At 53.8% G+C, this 20973-nt stretch overlaps 1 protein-coding gene across 5 annotated transcripts in view; it reads right to left on the reverse strand.

Moving 5' to 3' along the window:
- The window catches only part of UNC13A (unc-13 homolog A), an 86688-nt gene extending 66488 nt beyond the window's left edge, over positions 1 to 20200 (reverse strand). For 2 of the 5 annotated variants that reach the window (XM_055372110.2, XM_055372108.2), the window contains exons 1-5: positions 19845 to 20054; positions 7687 to 7716; positions 6327 to 6426; positions 4052 to 4169; positions 1246 to 1369 (exon numbers count right to left, since the gene is read on the reverse strand). In XM_055372110.2, coding sequence (XP_055228085.1) covers positions 1246 to 1369; positions 4052 to 4169; positions 6327 to 6426; positions 7687 to 7716; positions 19845 to 19866 — 394 coding nt within the window. In that variant the 5' untranslated portion in view covers positions 19867 to 20054. Of the gene's footprint in view, positions 1 to 1245; positions 1370 to 4051; positions 4170 to 6326; positions 6427 to 7686; positions 7717 to 19844 lie in introns of all 5 variants that reach the window. The other 3 variants (XM_055372107.2, XM_055372109.2, XM_055372112.2) reach the window with 3 other exon arrangements.
- Positions 20201 to 20973: the final 773 nt, after the last annotated feature.

Below are 20973 nucleotides of genomic sequence, written 5' to 3' on the forward strand. Positions count from 1 at the left end.
CAGAAGTAGGGGTGGGCTGGTCTGCGGTCTCAGGAGGGTGGATGGAGATGAAGGGGAGGTACCGTGGTGCCTCTGACGCCCCTCTTCCCAGAGCTGAATGGAGAATAGTTGGAGGATGAGAGGAGATGGTTCCTAGCCTTTACGAGGATGGGGAAGCCATTGTTTTTATTTAATTTTTTAATTTTTAAATTGTTTTTTGAGACGGAGTCTCACTCTGTTGCCCAGGCTGGAGTGAAGTGGTATGATCTCAGTTCACTGCAACCTCCACCTCCTGGGTTCAAGCGATTCTCCTGCCTCAGCCTCCCGAGTAGCTGGGATTACAGGTGTGCACCACCATGCCCAGTTAATTTTTTTGTATTTTGAGTAGAGACAGGGTTTCTCCATGTTGGCCAAGCTGGTCTCAAACTCCTGACATCAGGTGATCCATCTGCCTCGGCCTCTCAAAGTGCTGGGATTATAGGCATGAGCCACCACGCCCAGCCCTTTGTTTTTATTTTTATTTTTTTAGAGACAGGGTCTCGCTCTGTCACCCAGGCTGGAGTGCAGTGGCACAATCACAACTCACTGAAGCCTCAAACTCCTGGGCTTGAGCCATCCTCTTGCCTCAGCCTCCCAAATAGCTGGGACTACAGAAACCCAGCACCATGCCTGGTGAATTTTTAACTTTTTCATAGAGATGGGATCTCACTAGATGGCCCAGGCTGGTCTCAAACTCCTGGCTTCAAATGATCCTCCCCCCTTGGCCTCCCAAAGTGCTGGGATTACAGACATGAGAGCTATGCCTGGCCAGCCATGGGTTCTTAGAAGAATGAGGTGGAGAGACTCAAGGTGCTTCCAGGAAAGGAAGAGGGGACTATCTGTTCTCAGCCTCTGTCTACATGTCTCTCTCTGTCTCTCTTTGTCTCTCTGTCTCTGTCTGTCTCTCCTCCTATCCCCAGCTCACTGTTGCAGTCTCAGGCATCACCAAGGAACAGCCAGGATAGCTCAACCCTGAACGCCCTCGGTCGTGAAGCACTTGCAGCTCACTGGGAAGCTACAGGGCCCAGGTCATGGCCCGCACCCAGCAGGTTCACATCCCTGTTCTCTGCAACCCAAGAAACTCTCTCTCCTCCGGGGCGAAGGACCCTCATTCTCAGCCTGAAGGGTCAGCTAGACCTACCCAGGCCTGTTCACTCTCCTGGAATAGCTGAGTGAGTCCACAAGTGGGGCTGGGGCTGGGTGAAGGTCCCGGGCCCCTGTACTCACCTAAGGGTAGCTCAAAGCGCGTGTCCAGGAGGATGCGGTGGAAGGTGGGGTCCTTGGTGCCACAGATCTCACTGTCCGCCATGATGACCTGGGAGTCCAGCGTCAGCCACTCTCCAGGGCCCTCCTGGGGGTTGGGGGAGGAGGTGTGTGGGTCAGGAATCTGCTGGTCACTAGTCCCCAGGGCCCCTACTCTGGCATGAGACATCCCCCTCACCCCTACCCCAAAACAAAAGTCACGTCTCCTCTCTATCTTTCCTTCCGTCCTTCCTTCCTTCCCTCCTTCCTTCCTTCCCTCCCTCCCTCCCTGCTTCCTTCCTTCCTTTCTTTCTTTCCCTTCCTCCCTTCCTTCCTTTATTCCTTTCTTTTCCTTCCTTCCTTTCTCTCTCTTTTTTCTTTTCCTTTTTTTTTTTTTTTTTTTTTTTTTTGAGACGGAGTCTCGCTCTGTCGCCCAGGCTGGAGTGCAGTGGTGCGATCTCGGCTCACTGCAAGCTCTGCCTCCCGGGTTCACGCCATTCTCCTGCCTCAGCTTCCCGAGTAGCTGGGACTACAGGCACCCGCCACCACGCCTGGCTGATTTTTTGTATTTTTAGTAGAGACGGGGTTTCACCGTGTTAGCCAGGATGGTCTCGATCTCCTGACCTCATAATCCACCCATCTCGGCCTCCCAAAGTGCTGGGATTACAGGCATGAGCCACCATGCCCGGCCTGATTTAATTTTTTTGAGACAGGGTCTCACTCTATCACCCAGGCTGGAGTGCAGTGGCGTGATCTCAGCTCACTGCAACCTCTGCTTCCCAGGCTCAAGTGATTCTCCTAACTCAGCCTCCTGAGCTGCTGGGATTACAGGTACGTGCCAGCACGCCTGGCTAATTTTTTGTATTTTTGAGTAGAGACGGGGTTTCACCATGTTGCCCAGGCTGTTCTGCTAAGCTTAGGCAATCCACCTGCCTCAGCCTCCCAAAGTGCTGGGATTACAGGTGTGAGCCACCATGCCCGGCCAAGGCTTCCTTTTAGACTCACTTACCTAGATTGTTGCAACCATTTCGTCCCTCTGCATTCATTCATTCAAAAACACACACTCACTGGCCAGGTGCGGTGACTCACACCTGTAATCCCAGCACTTTGCGAGGCCAAGGTGGGCGGATCACTTGAGGTCAGGAGTTCAAGACCAGCCTGGCCAACATGGCGAAACCCCATCTCTACTAAAAATGCAAAAATTAGTTGGGTGTGGTGGCAGGTGCCTGTAATCCCAGCTACTCAGGAGGTTGAGGCAGGAGAATCGCTTAAGCCAGGGAGGCAGAGGTTGCAGTGAGCCAAGATTGTGCCATTGCACTCCAGCCTGGGTGACAGAGTGAGACTCCATCTCACAGTAAAATAAAATAAAATAAAATAAAATAACAAAAACGAACAAACAAAAAACAGTCCCCAGTCCCTCCTCTATGCCTGGTTCATACTGGGTGATGCCAGGGTCCCCAAGAGGCCCAGCCATCATCACCCTGGCTCCTGAGAGCCCATAGCCCTGGGAAACAGGGCTGGACACAGGCACCCCCAGCCCCATGAGGTCATAGCCCAGAGGGAGGAAGGAGGGCTAAAGGATCCAGAGAGAAGTCAGAGAGGGCTTCCTGGAGGTGGGCACATGGGAATTTAGAAGGTGATGGAAAGGAGGACACTTGAAGCTCAGGAAACACACTATGCAAAGGTTCAGAGGGTGGAATCTGGGAGGGGTAGAGGTTAGAGTGTGGGGGGAGATGAGGCTAGTGGGCAGGTGCCATCTGAAGGGCCTCCCAAGGCAGATGGACAGGGGAGGACAGATCAGAGCTCCACCTAATAAGGCCTTCCTGGGGTCAGCATGGAGAGGTTGAGACTTGAGGTTAGGAGGCCAGGGATTGGGCTGTGGGGACCGATGAATAGACATGACCACGGCCTGGCGTGGTGGCTCGCACCTATAATACCAGCACTTTGGGAGGCTGAGGTGGGCGGATTGCTTGAACCCAGGAGTTCGAAACCAGCCTGGGCAACATGGCAAACCCTGTCTCTATTAAAAATACAAAAAAAAATAAGGGGGGCCTGGTGGCATGCACCTGCAGTCCCAGCTACTCAGGAGGCTGAGGTGGGAGGATCACTTGAGCCTGGGAAGTTGAGGCTGCAGTGGGCCATGATCATGCCAATGCACTCCAGCCTGGGCAACAGAGTGAGACCCTGTCTCAAAAATAAATAATTAAATAAAAAATAGACATCACTACTACCTGCTGACAATGATGCACGGGCTGAGGGGCCAGGGTCGTTACCTAGCACCTTCTTATGAGCTGGTGTAAGCTTCCTGCTGCTGCCCATCTGGGACACAAAATGCTAATTGCCTATATTATCCCTTTTCTCCTTCCAAGGTAATACATTTTTAGCTGTGCCTAGGGTAGCACAGCCCAGGACTACATTTTCCAGCCTAGGACTACACTTCCCAGAATCCCTTGCAGCAAGGTGTTGGCCACATGTCTAAGTTCTGGCCAATGAGATGTGCATGAACCACCCCCCTCCCCCACCACCAGCACCTTTCCGTGGTTGGAATGAAGATGCAATGGTGAGCCTAAAGCAGCCATTTGGGGCCACAAGGTGGAAGCCGCATGGAGAGGCAGAGCAGGATGGAAGGTGTATGGGCCCTAGTGACTTTGGAAGGTTCGTGGCAATCCCAAGTGTCTACATTGATGTTGTCAGGGGATAGGAGATAAATGCCCATCTTGTTTAGTCCACTGGTCTCTGGGCTTCTGCAAGGCACTCCTCCTTCCTCACCCTCAGGCCACCCGCCACTCACCTCATTGGACTGGCGGATGGTCCTCAGTGGGATCCACACAGTGCCCACCATTGTGTCCCAGATGAGACCCTTATTCCACACCTCCACCGTCAGTCCCAAATCCAGACGGTTAATCTCACTGCAGAAAAAGGAGAGGGGGCGTCGAGGGAGCAGGAGGGAGGAAACGGGGGCCCAGAGAGTTTAGTTGATTCGCCTGAGAACACACAGCATACTGCAATTCAAACCTAGGCCTGGGAGTGTCCTAGGTGGTAGGGTAACATGGTGGTTCTCATTTTATAGAGGGGAAACTGAGGCCAGTGGGGTAAGTTAAGAGCTCAGGGTATCACAAAAGAACCAGGATTCAAAGCCGGGAAGGATGGCGTGGGGACAGATATTACACATCGCCTGCACCTTCATCTTTCTGAGCCCTTCCTTGGGCCCTCCAACCCTGCCATGCTGGGTAAGTGAGGAAGAGGCTCAAATACCCTCCATAGCTCCCTTTACCTACAGGATAAGGACATTCGGGTCACCTCTGTCCTTCCCAGTGTCATCTCCATCTAATGATGTGAGGACACGATCCCACCTCAAAGCACTTTCCCTGCAGGCCTCGCCCTAGACATATGTGAATTCGGGGGAGCAGGAAACTTGGTGAAATGTGAGATTCACTGAATTTACAGTTTACCAAAGATTTATCTTAAGGAATATATTTTTAAAATATGGCCAACCACGGTGGCTCACGCCTGTAATCCCAGCACTTTGGGAGGCCGAGACGGGAGGATCACCTGAGGTTGGGAATTTAAGACCAGCCTGACCAACATGGAGAAACCCCATCTCCACTAAAAATACAAAATTAGCCGGGCGTGGTGGTGCATGTCTGTAATCCCAGCTACTCGGGAGGCTGAGGCAGGAGAATTGCTTGAACCCAGGAGGCTGAGGTTGCGGTGAGCCGAGATCACGCCATTGCACTCCAGCCTGGGCAACAAAAGCAAAACTCAGTCTCAAAAAAAAAAAAAAAGTATATATATATCTGATATATATATCTGTTGGCTGGGAGTGGTGGCTCCCGGCTCATGCCTATAATCCCAGCACTTTGGGAGGCCGAGGCGGGTGGATCACCTGAGGTTAAAAGTTCAAGACCAGCCTGGCCAACATGGTGAAACCCGGTCTTTATTAAATACACAAAAATTAGCCAGGCATGGTGGCACGCACATGTAGTCCCAGCTACTTGGGAGGCTAAGGCAGGAGAAAAGCTTGAACCCAGGAGGCAGAGGTTGCAGTGAGCCGAGATTGCACCACTACACTCCAGCCTGGGCCACAGAGTGAGGCTCTTTCTCAAAACAAACAAAAAAAAGAAAGGAAAAAAAATCCATTGGCCAGGCACGGTGGCTCACATCTATAATCCCAGCACCTTGGGAGGCTGAGGTGGGTGGATCACCTGAGTCCAGGAGTTTGAGACTAGCCTGGCCACCATAGTGAAACACCGTCTCTACTTAAAACACAAAAATTAGCCGGGTGTGGTGGCACATGCTTGTAATCCCAGCTAGTTGGGAGGCTGAGGCAGGAGGATCACTTGAACCTGCGAGGTGGAGGTTGAAGTGAGCCGAGATTACGCCACTGTACTCCAGCCTGGGCAACAGAGTGAGGCTCTGCCTCAAAACAAGCAAACAAACAAACAAAATTGGTGGCAAGGCCTGGGAAGGCATGATGCCCTGAAATTGTAGCTTGGAGGTAGTGGTCAGGGAGGGCTTCACTGAGGAGGTGACACAAGCTGAGACCTGAAGAAGAGCCAGCTGGGGACAGGAGAGCAAGTGCAAGGGCCCTGGGGCAAGAACAAGCTGGGAAGTGTTGGAGAAAGGGGCCGAGGTGGGTGTGGCTGGGGCAGGTGAGGGAGATAGAGCGAGAACCTGGTGGGAACCACGGGGAAGGCTGTGGGTTTTACGGTGAGGTCGATGAGCCATGGACAAGTTTGGAACATGGGAGCGACAGGATGTGATTTTCAGTTTTAAAAATATCCCCCTGGCTGCCTGGAGGAGAACAGATTGTAGGAGGTGGATGGCACAGGAGGCCAGGGCGGAGGCTGGCGGGCAGCAGGGACTTGGCTGGTGGCCGCGGAGACCAAGGGAAGTGATTGGATTGGGGATGTGTTTTGGAGGTGAAGGTGATAAGGTGGACAGGGGAAGAGGGAGGACAGAGGGGAGTCACCCGGGATTCCCCAGTGTCCAGCTCTGCCCTGAGGGGCCAGCGAGGTGCTGGGCTATGCCAGGGAGTGAGGTCATGCCAGACGCTGCAGACTCACAACATGAAATCCTGCTCCCAGCTGGGCTGGCTGCCCCGCACCGCGATGGTCGTGCTCTTGACATTCTGCACTTTCAGGGTCACGTACGTGTTGAATTTCTCTGTGGCAGTGAGAGTAGGGGTCAGCGCTGGGGCTCAGGGACTCTCCGATGCCCCTTCCCAAGCTCTAGACCATCTGCTGTGATCCCCTCAGGAATTTCTGGGCCACTCACCCCCTAACCCACAACCCCACCCTCAGGGCACGAGGGAGGGGCCTCAGTGTGGGGAGACGTGGAATTTTGGGATACTTCATCCAGCTGCTTCGAAATGACCATGCCATTGGTTTTCAGCTAAACAGACTGAGGTCCCAGAAAAGGGGAACAAAATTGACTGTAAGAAACCCCCTTTGCAGGCTGGGTGCAGTGGCTGGCGCCTATAATGCCAGCACTTTGGGAGGTCAAGGTGGGAGGATTGCTTGAGCCCAGCAGTTCAAGACCAGCCTGGGCAACTTGGCAAAATCCTATCTCTACTAAAAAATACAAAAAAATAATTAGCTGGGTGCAGTGGTGCATGCCTGTGGTCCCGGCTACTTGGAAGGCTGAGGTGGGAGGATTGCTTGAGCCTGGGAGGTTGAGGCTGTAGTAAGACATGATTGCACCACGGCACTCCAGCCTCAAAAAATAAAAAATTTAAATAAAAATTAAAAAAAAAAAAAAGGCAGGGCACGGTAGCTCACGCCTGTAATCCTAGCACTTTGGGAGGCCGAGGCGGGCGGATCATTTAAGGTCAGAAGTTTGAGACCAGCCTGGCCAACATGGCGAAACCCCATCTCTACTAAAAATAAAAAAATTAGCCGGGCGTGGTAGAGGGCGCCTGTAATCCCAACTACTTGGGAGGCTGAGGCAGGAGAATCGCTTGAACCCAGAGGCAGAGGTTGCAGTGAGCCGAGATCACGCCACTGCACTCCAGCCTGGGCAACAGAAGGAGACTCTGTCTCAAAAAAAAAAAAAAAAAAAAGAAGAAGAAGAAAAGAAAGAAACTCCTTTCACCTGTCTGAGCCTCATTTTTCCCACCTGTAGCCCCATCTAAGAGTCCCCATTCTACCTCTTAGGACCCTGGGAAGAGCCACTGGCTCAGGGCAAGCCCCACCCCTTACAGACTCTCCAAGGGTGGCTGGGGAGACCCGGGGACCCCCATACAAACTGCAGGGACCCCAGGCCAACGGCTGCCCCTCCCCCTATTTAATCTTCTGACCCCTCTCCTGATGCTCAGAAGACATAAAGCCCAACTCTAAGTCTGGGCTGGGACCCCCTCCCAGTCTCTCCAAGAGACAGACAGACAGACAGACAACACGGGACAGGACAGCAAGAGAAGCCACTTACCTTGGGCACCATCAAACTTGGCTTTTTTGACTGTGGAGAGAGACAGAGATAGGGAAGGGAGATGGGGAGAGATGTGGGGAGGAGGAGGCAGAGATACAGAGAGATTCAGAGACACACCAAGATGGAGACATAAGGAGAGAGACACAGAGGAGAGACAGGCAAAGATAAAAAGCAAAAGAGACAGATGTTAAAAAAGATAAAGATAGAAGCAATGTCAGAGACAGAGACAAGGGGAGGAGGAGAGGTAGGAAAGAGGAGGCAGGGATGAGAGGGAGAGACAGAAGCCATCAGACAGATGAGCACAGGCAACCCTAGAATGGAAAGAAATTTGGACCCTGAGAGCATTCCCTGCCCCTCCCTCTCCCTCCATCCCCTGTCCCCATCAAACTCCCCAAGCTCCCAACTAGCTGTGCCTTTACCCACAATTGAACAAGATTAGAAAGAAAGAGCTGGGCAGATGGTGGGAGAGGCCTCCTACAGGAAGCCCTCCAGGATTGCCCCAGAAGAAGAGGGGAAGTTGAGGAGGTGGAGAAGAAGAAGGCGAGGATAAAGACAATCTCTGATGACTCCACCAGCCCCGACAGGTCAGCAAGACCTCTCCCTTGATTGTCCAGCTCAGTCTGCAATGTCAAATGCTCCCAGGGTTTGGGGAAGCCTCGAAGGCTGGGTGAGGTGGGACAAAGCAACCCAGAGAGCTGGCTCTCAAAATGCATGTGGAGGGCGAGGCACGGTGGCTCACACCTATAACCGCAGCACTTTAGGTGGCTGAAGCAGGTGGATCACCTGAGGTCAGGAGTTCGAGACCAGCCTGGCCAACATGGTGAATCCTTGTCTCTACTAAAAACACAAAAATTTGCCAGGTGTGGTGGCAGGCACCTATAGTCTCAGCTACTTGGGAGGCTGAGGTAGGAGAATCACTTGAACCCAGGAGGCAGAGGTTGCAGTGAGCCAAGATCATGCCACTGCACTCCAGCCTGGGCAGCAGAGTGAGATTCTTGTCTCAACAACAACCAAAAGTAATGTACAAGGAGACACTTGGGTCCTGGCTGGAGGGTTGACAGAGATTGTCCAGCCCCACTTGCTTGTGGGAGGTGTAACCTGAATATATGTCAGGCACCCCACTGAGGTCCAGTCTTCTCACATTTCACATAATCTCACAGCCCCAAGAAATTCAAAGCCATGTCGCCCCCTCCTGGCTCTTCTCAACAGGTATTCAGTTTCCATTGCCAACACCTCTCACACCTTGCTTTTGTCCCCCACATCTTTTTCCTCCATTAATTCTCTACTCCCACCCCCAATCTTCTCCCACACCGAGCTCTTCCCTCCTTTTCCTTTCTTTCTTTCTTTTCTTTTCTTTTTTTTTTTTTTAGGGACGGAGTCTTGCTCTATTGCCCAGGCTGGAGTGCAGTGGTGCCATCTCAGCTCACTGCAACTTCTACCTCCCAGGTTCAAGCAATTCTTCTGCCTCAGCTTCCTAAGTAGCTGGGACTACAGGCGTGCACCACCATGCCCAGCTAATTTTTGTATTTTTTAGTAGAGACAGGGTTTCACTATATGTCGGCCAGGCTGGTCTCAAACTCCTGATCTCAGGTGATCCGTCCACCTTGGCCTCCCAAGGTGCTGGGATGACAGGCGTGAGCTGCCGCACCGGCCCCTTTTCTTTCCTCCCTCTTTTCTTCTCCCCTTTTCCTTTTCAAATTAGTGTCTTTGTTTGTGTAGGCAATGCATGCACATGTTGTAAAATCCAAAACAACCAAAAGATGAGGCACTGAGAATAAAGCTCTTTCCATCCCAGCCCTTCATCTCCCTCCCAAATGCAATCAACGTTGGCAGTTCCTTGTTCCACTGGAGATGGTCCATGCGTCGGCAACCATACCCACGTTCGTTTTGCTTGATTTCCAAGACAAATGGTAGCATTCGACACCCACTGTTCTAATCCTTCATGTTTTTTCAGTATGTCTTGAAGAGCGTGTACTAGCGAGTTGAAGGATAAATTCCTAGAAACAGAATTGTGTTTCTATGGGCAGATGTCACAGCCTCCCATCCCGGGTTTGTGTCTCTGTCTTCATCGCTTGAATTTCTGTCTCACAAAAGGCACCGGAGTGGAGCCAGTGAAGAAAATTCCCGTGAAGAGCGGGGGAAGTGCGGTGGCCCTAAACACATGTCAGTAAAGACTGTCTGTTCCTGGCCAGGCGCGGTGGCTCATGCCTGTAATCCCAGCACTTTGGGAGGCCGAGGCAGGTGGATCACGATGTCAGGAGTTCGAGACCAGCCTGAACAACATGGGGAAACCTCGTCTCTCCTAAAATAACAAAAATTAGCCGGGTGTGGTGGCACGCACCTGTAATCCCAGCTACTCGGGAGGCTGAGGCAGGAGAATCCCTTTAACCTGGAAGGCAGAGGTTGCAGTGAGCTGAGATTGTGCCACTGCACTGCAGCCCTTGGGTGGGCCTTGAGAGAGGTGAGTGCTGGTTTGAGCCAGGTTCAAATTCCAGAGCTGTGTGACCCTGGGCAAGTGAACCCCTCTCTCTGGACCTTCATCTCTGCTTCCATCTCTGTCTTTTTTTTTTCTAGGTCTGGTTTTTTCTCTCACATCCTCAGCTCCACCCAGCCCCCAGGGAGTGCACCCACCCAGCACCTCACCTCTGGGGCTGAAAGAGGCTCAGGAACACTCAGGAATGTGCCCAGCAGGAGCTTTGGGCCTGGCTCCTGGAGGAGGTCCAGGCTGCAGGCGTGGGGACTCTCTGTGAAGGGGGTGGGCAGGGGAAGGGGCAAGAGGTAGAATTTGACGGGATCGGGGGTGGAGGGGATGCTGACAGAGGCTGAGAAAAGCACCCACAGCTGGAGGGACTCATACAGGGAGAGGAAGGGAGAGGAGAGAGGAAGAAATGATGGGCATGAAAGCAAGAGAGGAGAGTCTGGACAGATGGAGAGAAATAGAGAGACACAAGGAGACAGCGAGAGTACCAGGCATAGAGGCACATGCCTGTAATCCCAGCTACTAGGAAGGCTAAGGCAGGAGGATCCCTTGAGCCCAGGAGTTCAAGACCAGCCTGGGCAATGTAGTAAGATCCCATGTCTAAAAATAATAATTTAAAAGGGAGAGAGGCCGGGCGTGGTAGCCCACATCTGTAATCCCAGCACTTTGAGGCCGAGGCAGGTGGATCACATGAGGTCAGGAGTTCGAGACCAGCCTGGGCAACATGGTAAAACCCCATCTCTATTAAAAATACAAAAATTAGCCAGGCATGATGGTGCACACCTGTAGTCCCAGCTACTCGGGAGGCTGAGGCAGGAGAATCGCTTGAACCCAGGAGGCGGAGGTTGCAGTGAGCCAAGATCGCGCCATTGCACTCCAGCCTGGGCGACAGAGCAAGACTCTGTCTCAAAAAATATATAATAATAATAATAATAATAATAATAAAAGAGAGAGGGGGAAAGATTTCCACTAGGGAGGGCAGGCAGGTGGAGGAGACACTGGGGAGAGGCAGTTGGGGGAGAAAAGTAGGGATGCATATGAGGGTGGGAAAGTGACAGGCTCTGGGGGTGATACAAGGGGCTCACTGGGGTCTAGCCTGGGCTGGGCTCACTTGAAGCTCCTCCAACTGTACCCCGTTTTATAAATCATGGATTTAGGCTCAGCAGGGAGCCCAGTAGCTCGTTGATCTGTTCTCTCTCTCTCTCTTTCCCAATCCCTGTCTCTCATCTCCCTCCTCCCTGTTCTATTTCTCTCCACTCTGGTAGTCTTCTTTTGGTCTCTGTTCTCTCCTTCTCTCTCTCACTGTCTCTGCCCTTCTTGTGCCCCTCCCTTGGTCAGTCCGGCTCCTCTTCCCTAAGCCTCAGCTCCTTCCCGCAGCCTCTCTTGGCTAGAGGGGAATGGTCTCCGTTGGGGTCCTCAGGCAGGGGCGGACCGGCTGGAGGGCTGTACCCTCTGATAGCTGAAGCCAGGCTCCTGCCCTTAGCCCCCTGCCGAGGTCCAGGTAGAGGAGATCCACGATTTTTCATCACTGGGGCTCCCAGTGGGAGAGGGGTCTCAGAGGGAAAAGGGGACAGGAAAGGGGGCCGAGAGTGGCGAGGGGGTTCTCAGGAGGGAAGGGGGTTCGCGGTGAGGGAGGGGATTCGGGAAGGGGAATGGGCGCAGAGGGGAGGGTGGTCTCGGGGGAGAGGCTTGGAGGAGGAAGGGGGCTCAGAGAAGGAACCCAGTCTCTCTCCCTGTCTTCCCCGGTCAGTAAATGGTCCCTGAGTCACCGTCTTTGTCATCACATCCCGCCACCTCCCCGCCTGCGCCGGGTTGCTGTATCAGGGTCAGCGGGGCGGAAGCGCCACCCTTCCCCAGCGGGCTTCGGGTCACACGCATGAGGCTATTTATAGCGTGGGCGCGCGGAGGGCGTGGGAGGCGCGCCGGCGGGCAGGGGGGCGGGGATGAGGGGGGTGCCCACTGCTGTCCCCAGCGACGAGCGGGTGAAGACACCGCGTCATGCGGCCTCAAAGGTCTTTGGGGCCCCCCAGCAGCGCTGACTGATGAATGTAGTGGCCGTACCCGGGGAGGCTGAGGCAGGAGTTCAGGCTGCGGGACACCCCTGCAGCCTGGCTTCGCGCCTCCGTTTCTGCATCTGGAAAATGGGGAGACGGAGTGGCTGATCTCCCTCCCCTCTTCTTTCTCCTCCTCTTCTTCCCTCCTCTTCCTCCCTCACCCCTTCTGCAGAATGATTATAGTGTCATTTATACTATTATTATTATTACTGATATCTTTACTGTTTTTATTATTTGGTTGTGTTCTAAAGGTGTCCCTGGCCTGGATTCTAGGATTTGAATACCCTGGATTCTTTTCTTTTTCTTTCTTTTCTCTTCTTCTTCTTCTTTTTTTTTTTTTTTTTTTTTTTTTTTTTTTTTTTGACAGGGTCTCTCTCTGTTGCCCAGGCTCCAGGCTGGAGGGCAGTGGTGTGATCATGGTTCACTGCAGCCTCGACCTCCCAGGTTCAAGCGATCCTCCCCACTCAGCCTCTCGAGTAGCTGAGACTGCAGGTGCGCATCACCATGCTTGACTATTCTTTTTTTTTTTTTTTTGTAGAGATGGGGTCTTGCTATGTTGCTGTGGCTGGCTTCAAGGCTCAAGCGATCCCCTCGGCCTCCCAAAGTGTTGGAATTACAGGCATGAGCCACATGGCTGACTGACCCTGGATTCTAATTAGGGGGGACTGCAGTCTTGGGGCACTCGCTCCCTGACCTGCCACGTGGGATGGGGTGGGGAGACAGGAGGTGGAGATCTAGCCGTCTAGGGCTTCTGAAAGCCCACCCGCCCCAGGATTAGCTTGGGGGAAGGGAGGAAGCATAGAGAATCCGGAAATAGATTATAGGAGATTTGATCGTTTTGTGTGTGATGTTGGTGGAGGGCATTTCAGAGGGAGATAGATGGGCTTTAGGATAAAAGACCTCAGCTCTGCTGGTTTCGCATCTGGGAGACACTAAATGAGGACCCTTATCCTCCGTTGACACAAATAGACCAGAGCCAGACTGAGCCTTCAGTGTAAAAAAACACCAAGAACCTGGAGTTCCAGAGAGCTTCGGGAATAAGGGATTTCTGTGTGTGTTGTTTACCATGAACCACTTAGAAGTAGGCCTAGCCTATAGTAGGTGCTCATTAAATAGTAATTCACGGAAGGAATGACGTCACCTCCTCCATTAATCCTGGAGGTTGAGCTAAGAGCTGTCTCCCAGCGGCGCGGGCAGGCGCTGTCCACGGTGCTGAATGCTCGGTCCCACCCGTGTACCCTCAACGAACTCGGCTCCCTCCTGCGAGTGGCCCTGGGGGACTCCTCTTGGAGCGCTCCTCGGGCCCCAGAATGCAGTGGACTCTCAGAAATGTCCTGCACTCAGAACCGCCTTCCAGAAAGCTTTTAGTGTCCATTAATAAAAACATCATCATTGATTTTTTTTTTTTTTTTTTTTTTACGGAGTCCCACTCTGTAGCCCAAGCTGGAGTGCAGTGGCGCAACCTCGGCTCACTGCAACCTCTACCTTCGGGGCTTAAGCGATTCTCGTGCCTCAGCCCCCTGAGTAGCTGGGACTACAGGCGCGCGCCACCATACCCAGCTAATTTTTTTGTATTTTAGTAAAGACAGGGTTTCACCATGTTGCCCAGGGTGGTCTTGAACTCCTGAGCTCAGGAGATCTGCCCGCCTAGGCCTCCCAAAGTGCTGGGATTACAGGCGTGAGCCACCGCGGCCGGCCCATCATTGATTTTTCATGTCTTTTGCTCACGATTATTGGGCCTTCCCGTAGGCCAGGAGTCATGCCAAGGGCTCTGCAAGCCTCATTAGAGAGTTCTGGCAAACGTAGATGGTGAATGCTACTCCTGTGCCCATTCCACAGATGAGCACACCAAGGAATGCAGAGGATGTGGGACTTGCCAGGAAGTGGTGGACTTAGGAATTCACACTCAGGCCTGCTGGACCCAGGATGCCCTTATTGGCACCTTGCAGAAGAGGTCCATTGTATGTGGAAGAAAAGTGAGGCCAGGTTAGGGAAAGGGTTAGGCTGCAGCCCTGAAGATGCAACTCTGGAGGGCATACCATGAGGACGGTAGGAGCTAAGACCTAGATGCAGCTCCTAGCTGGAGGGTATCAGGGACTGAGTAGCCAGGAACGGAGGGATGTGTGAAGGCTTCTTAGGCAAGCAGCAGGGGAATAGCCCCGATGAATGGAGAGATTGTGACATGTCTGTTTACTAGATGCATGAAAGAAGAAAGCAATCCTGGCTGGGCACGGTGGCTCATGCCTGTAATCCCAGCACTTTGGGAGGCCAAAGCAGGTAGATCACTTGGCGGTCAGGAGTTCAAGGCCAGCCTGGCTAGCATGGTGAAACCCCATCTCCACTAAAAATACAAAAAATTAGCTGGACATGATGGTGTGCATCTGTAATCTCATCTACTCAGGAGGCTGAGGCAGGAGAATTGCTTGAACCCGGGAGGAGGAGGTTACAGTGAACTGAAATTGTGCCACTGCACTCCAGCTTGGGCAACAGAGCCAGACTCTGTCTCAAATAAATATATAAATAGAAAGAAGAAGGCAATCCCAGGGCAGATCGTCACTCCACAGAAGGGACTTGGCTGTCTCCGAGGTCCTGGGGTCTGAGAGAAGGCTCAAACTTCTCCTGCCAACCCCAGTAGGCTCTGGAGTCAGTCAGCTCCATCTCTGGCTCTGTTACACCAGGCAAGTTGTTAAAGCTCCCTGAGTCTCAGTTTTCCTCATCTGTACAATGGGGCTACTGTAAGAGTTGAAGAGGGCATGGGCATAAAAATCCTTAACATCATGCCTATGAAATGCTGGGCTGGGAACAGTGGCTCGAGCCTGTAATCTCAGCACATTGGGAGGCCGAGGCAAGAGGATCACTTGAAGTCAGGAGTTCGAGACCAGCCTGGCCACTAGGGATGTATTTGTATTTTTAGTAGAGATGAGAAACCCCATCTCTACTAAAAATACAAAAACTAGCTAGGTGTGGTAGCACGTGCCTGTAATCCCAGCTACTCGGGAGGCTGAGGCAGGAGAATCGCTTGAACTTGGAAGGTGGAGGTTTCAGTGAACCGATATCACACCACTACACTCCAGTCTGAGTGACAGAGTGAGACCGTGTCTCAAAAAAACAAAACAAACAAACAAAAAAGCTGGATAAATGGGGTTTGTTGTTGATATTATTGTAAGTTGTGAAGCAAACCCACCCTCACCTAAATTCACTGATTTGTTCATGTCATTTATTCATAAAATGTTTATAGAGCCTTTAAAACATCAGTTGGGCGTGGTGGCTCACACCTGTAATCCTAGCACTTTGGGAGGCTGAGGAGGGTGAATCACTTGAGCCCAGGAGTTCAAGACCAATCTGGGCAGCAGGGCAAAACCCTGCTTCTGCAAAAAATTAAAAAAAAAAAAGTCAGCTGGGTGTGGTGGTGCATGCCTATAGTCCCAGCTACTTGGGAGGCTGAGGCAGGAGGATCACTTGAGCCCTGGAGGTCAAGGCTGCAGCAAGCTGAGATCATGCCACTGCACTGCAGCCTGAGTAACAGGCTTTGAGTGAGACTCTGTCTCAAAACAAAACAAAACATCAAGTGGCCTGTGCAAAATGCTGTGAGGCACATAGGAAGATCTGGAACTGACCCTTCACACCACCATGCTTTTGCTCATGCTATTCCCTCCACCCAGAGCACCATCTCCCTCCTGCTCATCTCCCCCTCATCACATCTTCTGAGACTCAAGTAAATGGTGGTGCTGGAATCCGGGTAGGCTTCCCAGAGGAACAGAGCCCTGGATACCCCACTCCTCAGCTCCCTTAGCCCTCCCTCATCTCTTTCATTCTAACCCCATGGGAGGTGCAGGAGTGGTGGCTAGGAATAGGGCTGGGTCCCCAGAGCCAGGGACAGTGCCTGGTATACAGTAGGTGCTCAATTAATGCTTGTTGCGTAAATAAAATGAGTGACTTCATGAAGGAACCAGGTGGCATTTACCATTCACAGCCTCAGGATCCTGCCAAGACCTAGTGAGTGGATTAAGATGTTGGGAAGCAGCGGGGCACCACATGAATAAATAAATGAAGGGGGCAGAGATAAGGCCCATACACCATACAGGGTGGTCTGCTATGTGTTGGTGCTGGGTGTATACAAGAGCTTGCATTTGCCTGTACTTGCTTAGGTATTTGCAGCAGTAGTTGGCTCATCTTACCAGGGCAGGCAGGTGCCTGCCTCTACATGGATATGAGTGTGCATGTGTGCAGAGTATGTGCACCATTTAAGTGCAGGTGGGAGTCTGCACATGTGTGTCTAGGAGTGGGGTGTCACTACATCAGAGACACACTGGTGTGTGTGAGCTTGTGGGTGATATGTTAGGTGGAAAACACACATATTGATGTTTGCATGTGTACATGGATGCAGTTCTGTGGCAGCTGTATTTGTTTATCTGCATACATGTATGCACTTGTGTGCAATGAAATACTCAAATGTGCATTTACTTGTATGCATCATCATCCACTTGTTGAAAGGGGCTGCTTTGAATGTCCAGGCAAGTGTTGTCATGTGCATACACACATGGCTTTGACATGTGCTTATATGAATATATGTGTGCTTCATGGGGTTGGGGACCTTAACAGATATGTATGGGTACATGTCTGAGTGTTAGGACATGAGTGAATCTTTTTTTTTTGAGACAGAGTCTCACTCTGTTGCCCAGGCTGGAGTACAGTGGCAGGATCTCAGCTCACTGCAACCTCCACCTCTCCTATTCAAGTGATTCTCCTTCCTCAGCCTCCCGAGTAGCTGAGACTACAGGTGCGTGCCACCACACCTGGCTAATTTTTTGTATTTTTTAGCAGTGACAGAGTTTCACCATGTTGGCCAGGCTGGTCTTGAACTCCTGACCTCAAGTGATCTGCCCACCTTGGCCTCCCAAAGTCAAAGTGATGAGATTACAGGCCTGAGCCACCGCGCTCGGCTGGACATGGGTGGATCTTTAAGTGACATGTATATTGTGAACATTCATCAGACACGTGGATACATCTATATGCGTGCTGGCAGACACACACACTCACACGTGTGCTGCTGGGACTATATCTGTAGCGGCAGACTGTGTCCTATATACACGTGTATGCTTGTGTTCACACAGGCATTTGAGTACACACGTGTGCCTATGGAATGTGCCTTCCCAGGCACATGGTCTGCGTAGAGCCTTCATGCATCCTAAGCATTTGTGTCCACACAGGAACAAGTCTGGGTATGAATGTGTGTAGGGATTGGCAAACGCCTGTGGGTCCCTGGTGGAGGGGGGTGGGGGCAGGTATTTCCTCAGCTGAGCTCAGGCAACACGGCAACCCATCTCAGCCTAGCTTCACTCCTGCCAAGCCCACCCCAACATCTCTCGTGCTCAGCCATCCCAGCCCCTCCCCTCTCTGGGCACCATCCCACCTCTCCCTGGGAGACTGGCCTCACCCAGCACTTTTCCCTCTCCCCACCCCTCCCTGCCTCCTACTCCTCCTCACTCCAACCTCACACCTCCTTGTACACCTGAGGGCCTTACCTCCCACCCCTGTCAACCTCTTCCCCAGACTTGCCCCTCCCAGCGATTCCTCTCCACTCAGCCGGGCCCCTCCCTATAAAGTCCACAGAATCCAGCACAGTCCTCCCCCAACGTCTCTGTTTCTGGAAGCCTCATCCCTCTTGCCTCCTGCTGCCCCCCCTTAATGCCACCCCCGCAGCCGAGCCTCCTGTTTGCGTCAGAGTTAAGGGTGAGATCCCCGCCGCACCCCCCCCCGCCCCACTCCACTAGGCAAACCTTCCAGAGAAGCCCAACTTGGAGGATGTGAGGCGGGGTGGGGCGGGATGCTGGGGGGAGAAGAGAGAGGATAGAGGAGTCAGCCAAGAACACCCACGTCGGAACCTCCTCCAGTGCCACCTTTAAGAGCCCGGCTACTTAGAGCAGGGGGAGAGGTCAGTAGGAGGTCTGGACATTCAAATTCTCCTCCCATTCCGTCCTCAGGCCTAGGCGGTGGGGGTCGCCTGGGGGTCTCCTTCACTTCCCTACTCCCCTAACTCCATAGGCCTGGAGGCTAGGGGATGGAGGAGTTGACCTTTGACTCTAGGGACCCTTCTTCCACCACCCCCAGCCCCGTCCAGCAGAAACGAGCTTAGAGAAAGTAGGCCCCTGTCCCTTTAAGAACACCCGCGTCCACGCCGGCCCAGCCCGGCCTGATTTGCACTCGGAAGCTGCCGCGGCGGGGAGCGGGCGGGCGGGGCAGGGTTTGTGAATGAAGCGGCCGAGGGGGAGGGGAGGGAGGAGGAGGGGCGGCGGGGGCGGTTCCCGGCTCCCCGGCCTGCCCACCCTGTGTCCAGGCAGCAGGAGTTCAGCACACGCACGCTTCCTGTCGCCCGAGGTCTCCCGAAGCCTGCCGTCTCAGGCTTGGCAGACACACCCCTTCCCCCACCCCAGCCTTCTTGAAATGGGTGGGAGTGACGGGGGGACCCCAGTCCTTAAGAACCAGGGGTTCAGAGCTCTGTAGGCGTGGAACGGCGGTCCACCTCCACCCCTGCCGCCCAAGGTCTCCCAGAGTTTGATTTCGCAAACGGGAGTGCTCAGAACGCCTGGGTTCGGTTGGGCTGGCTTCCCCACGACCCCAGAGCCATAAAGGTGTGGGGTGGGGGGTCATGCCCCTCCTACGTCTCCCTCCCTCCTCCAACCCCAACGCAGAGCGTGGGCCTGGGCGTGGGCCTCTGTGCAGATGGCGTTCTGGCCCCAAAATAGCTCCCTCCCCCACCTCACGTCTCCCTCCCTCCCTTTCTCCAGTGCAAAGTGGGTGAGGTGAGGATGGGCCAGGAGGGGGACCAGGAGACATTGCTCTTCCAAGAAGTAGGCTCCCTGCCGAGAAGGCCCTGAAACGTGTTTGGGAGAACCGGAGGGGGCAGGGAGCGGGAAGACCTTCTGGACATTCCTCCAACCCCCTCACTCGGGAGGCCAAAGAGTTAACTGGAAAAGCGCCCCCAGACCTCCAGTCACAGCCCTCTCTGGACGCTGGGAGGGGTCTCCTGTCTCCACACTCCCCCCACTCCAGTCCTCTTTACACCCAGGGCTGGGAGAGTCCTAGAACTCGTGGATGCCCTGATGGCCAAGCCCCTCTACCTATATCTTACATCCCCACGGCTTGGAGAACCCTCCCACCGCACTCTCCTTCGAATTTCCAGCCGGGTCCGCGTCCATGAGGACCCGTAACCCAGCCCACACCACCAGACCCCTTCCAAGTACCCCTGCAGGCTTCAATCAAACTACCCAGCCCAGACTCTTCCTCACTGACCCTCTAAAAACCCGGTCTACACAGACGCCCCAGTCTAGATCGTTTCTGGGTAGAACCCCGGATACCCGTCCACGTCCACACGGGCCTCCGCGTTCAGCCACGTCCACACGACCCCTCCAGCAGCGGCCACCAGGACCCCCGAGAGCCCTGCCGCGTCTACACGGATCACCCCCTCCGGGGCCCAGCTGCGTCGACAAGGGCTACCCCTCTCAAAAGTCCAACCGCCTGGACTCGGGTCACCCCCCAGGAACCCCCTGGGAGCCGCATCCACGCGGACCCCGACCCCAGCCCGCGTCCACACGGGTCCCCCGACCCCCAGCCTCGCCTCCTACCTCCAACGCAAAGCAGAGACATGTCTCCGGGCTCGCAGGCGGGCCGGAGGCGGCCGGGCCGGCTCTGTCGGGTCGGGCTCAGCGGCCGCTGGGCTGGGGCATCTCCCGGCTGCAGCCCGCGCTTGGCTCACGCCGGGGCCCGGCCGCCACCGGCCATCTTGGTTCAGTACCGGGGGCGCGGACAGCGCCTGACGTGGCGCTGATGCGGGGCGGGCAGGCGGAGCCCAGGGACGCCTGATGGGGCGGGGGCGCTGCGGGCTGGGGGGGCGTTAAAGGGCCTGGCTCCGGGAAGGGGCGCCCCGCCCCACACCTCCTCGTTGCAGGGGGACAAGGGGCGACGGCGGCCCCCAAGCAGGTTTCTTCCTGTGCAGACCCTCACCTGCACTGAAATGGTGCACGTGCCCCCGCCACCCATGCATGGACATTCCTGCCCTGGTAACCTGGGCAAACGCCTCCCTGCAATACTCAAGCAAGTACAGGCAAATGCAAGCTCTTGTGTGTACGCCCGGCACCAGCACCGGGCAGATGGTCCTGTTTCCTGAGTATCTCTCTTCCTCTGTCTCTACGTCTCTGTCTCTCTAACTCTACTGCCTGGTCTCTTTCTCTCCCTGGGTCTCTGTTCCTCTGACTCTGTCCACTGCTCTCTCAGTCATGTGTCTCTTAGCCTCTCTCTGTAAAGTCTTTTTGCAGCTCTACTGCATCCTGTCTAGGTCTCTCTCTATTTCTCTAAGCCATCCAGCCCATGGGTCCTTGCCCACCCTCTGAACTCCTTTTCATCCATCAATGTCTTGTCTGAATATCCTCTCCTCCAGGAAGGCTTCACTGACTGCCCCAAGCTGAGCCTTTGTTTCTCCTCTCTGGACTCCCCCAGCCTCTATCCCTTCCTCTGATTGGGCCCTGACCCGAACGAAACTCTGCCACTCCTCCCCACTTTTCTTTTTTTTAGATGGAGTCTCCCTCTGCAGCCCAGGCTGGAATGCAGTGACGCAATCTTGGCTCACTGCAACCTCTGCCTCCTGGGATCAAGAGATTCTCCTGTCTCAGCCTCCCCGAGTAGCTGGGGCTACAGGCGCATGCCACCATGCCCAGCTTTTTCTTTTTTTTTTTTTTTTTTTTGTATTTTTAGTAG

Source organism: Gorilla gorilla, chromosome 20 (genome assembly GCF_029281585.2).
Source record: "Gorilla gorilla gorilla isolate KB3781 chromosome 20, NHGRI_mGorGor1-v2.1_pri, whole genome shotgun sequence".
Lineage (NCBI taxonomy): Eukaryota > Metazoa > Chordata > Mammalia > Primates > Hominidae > Gorilla > Gorilla gorilla.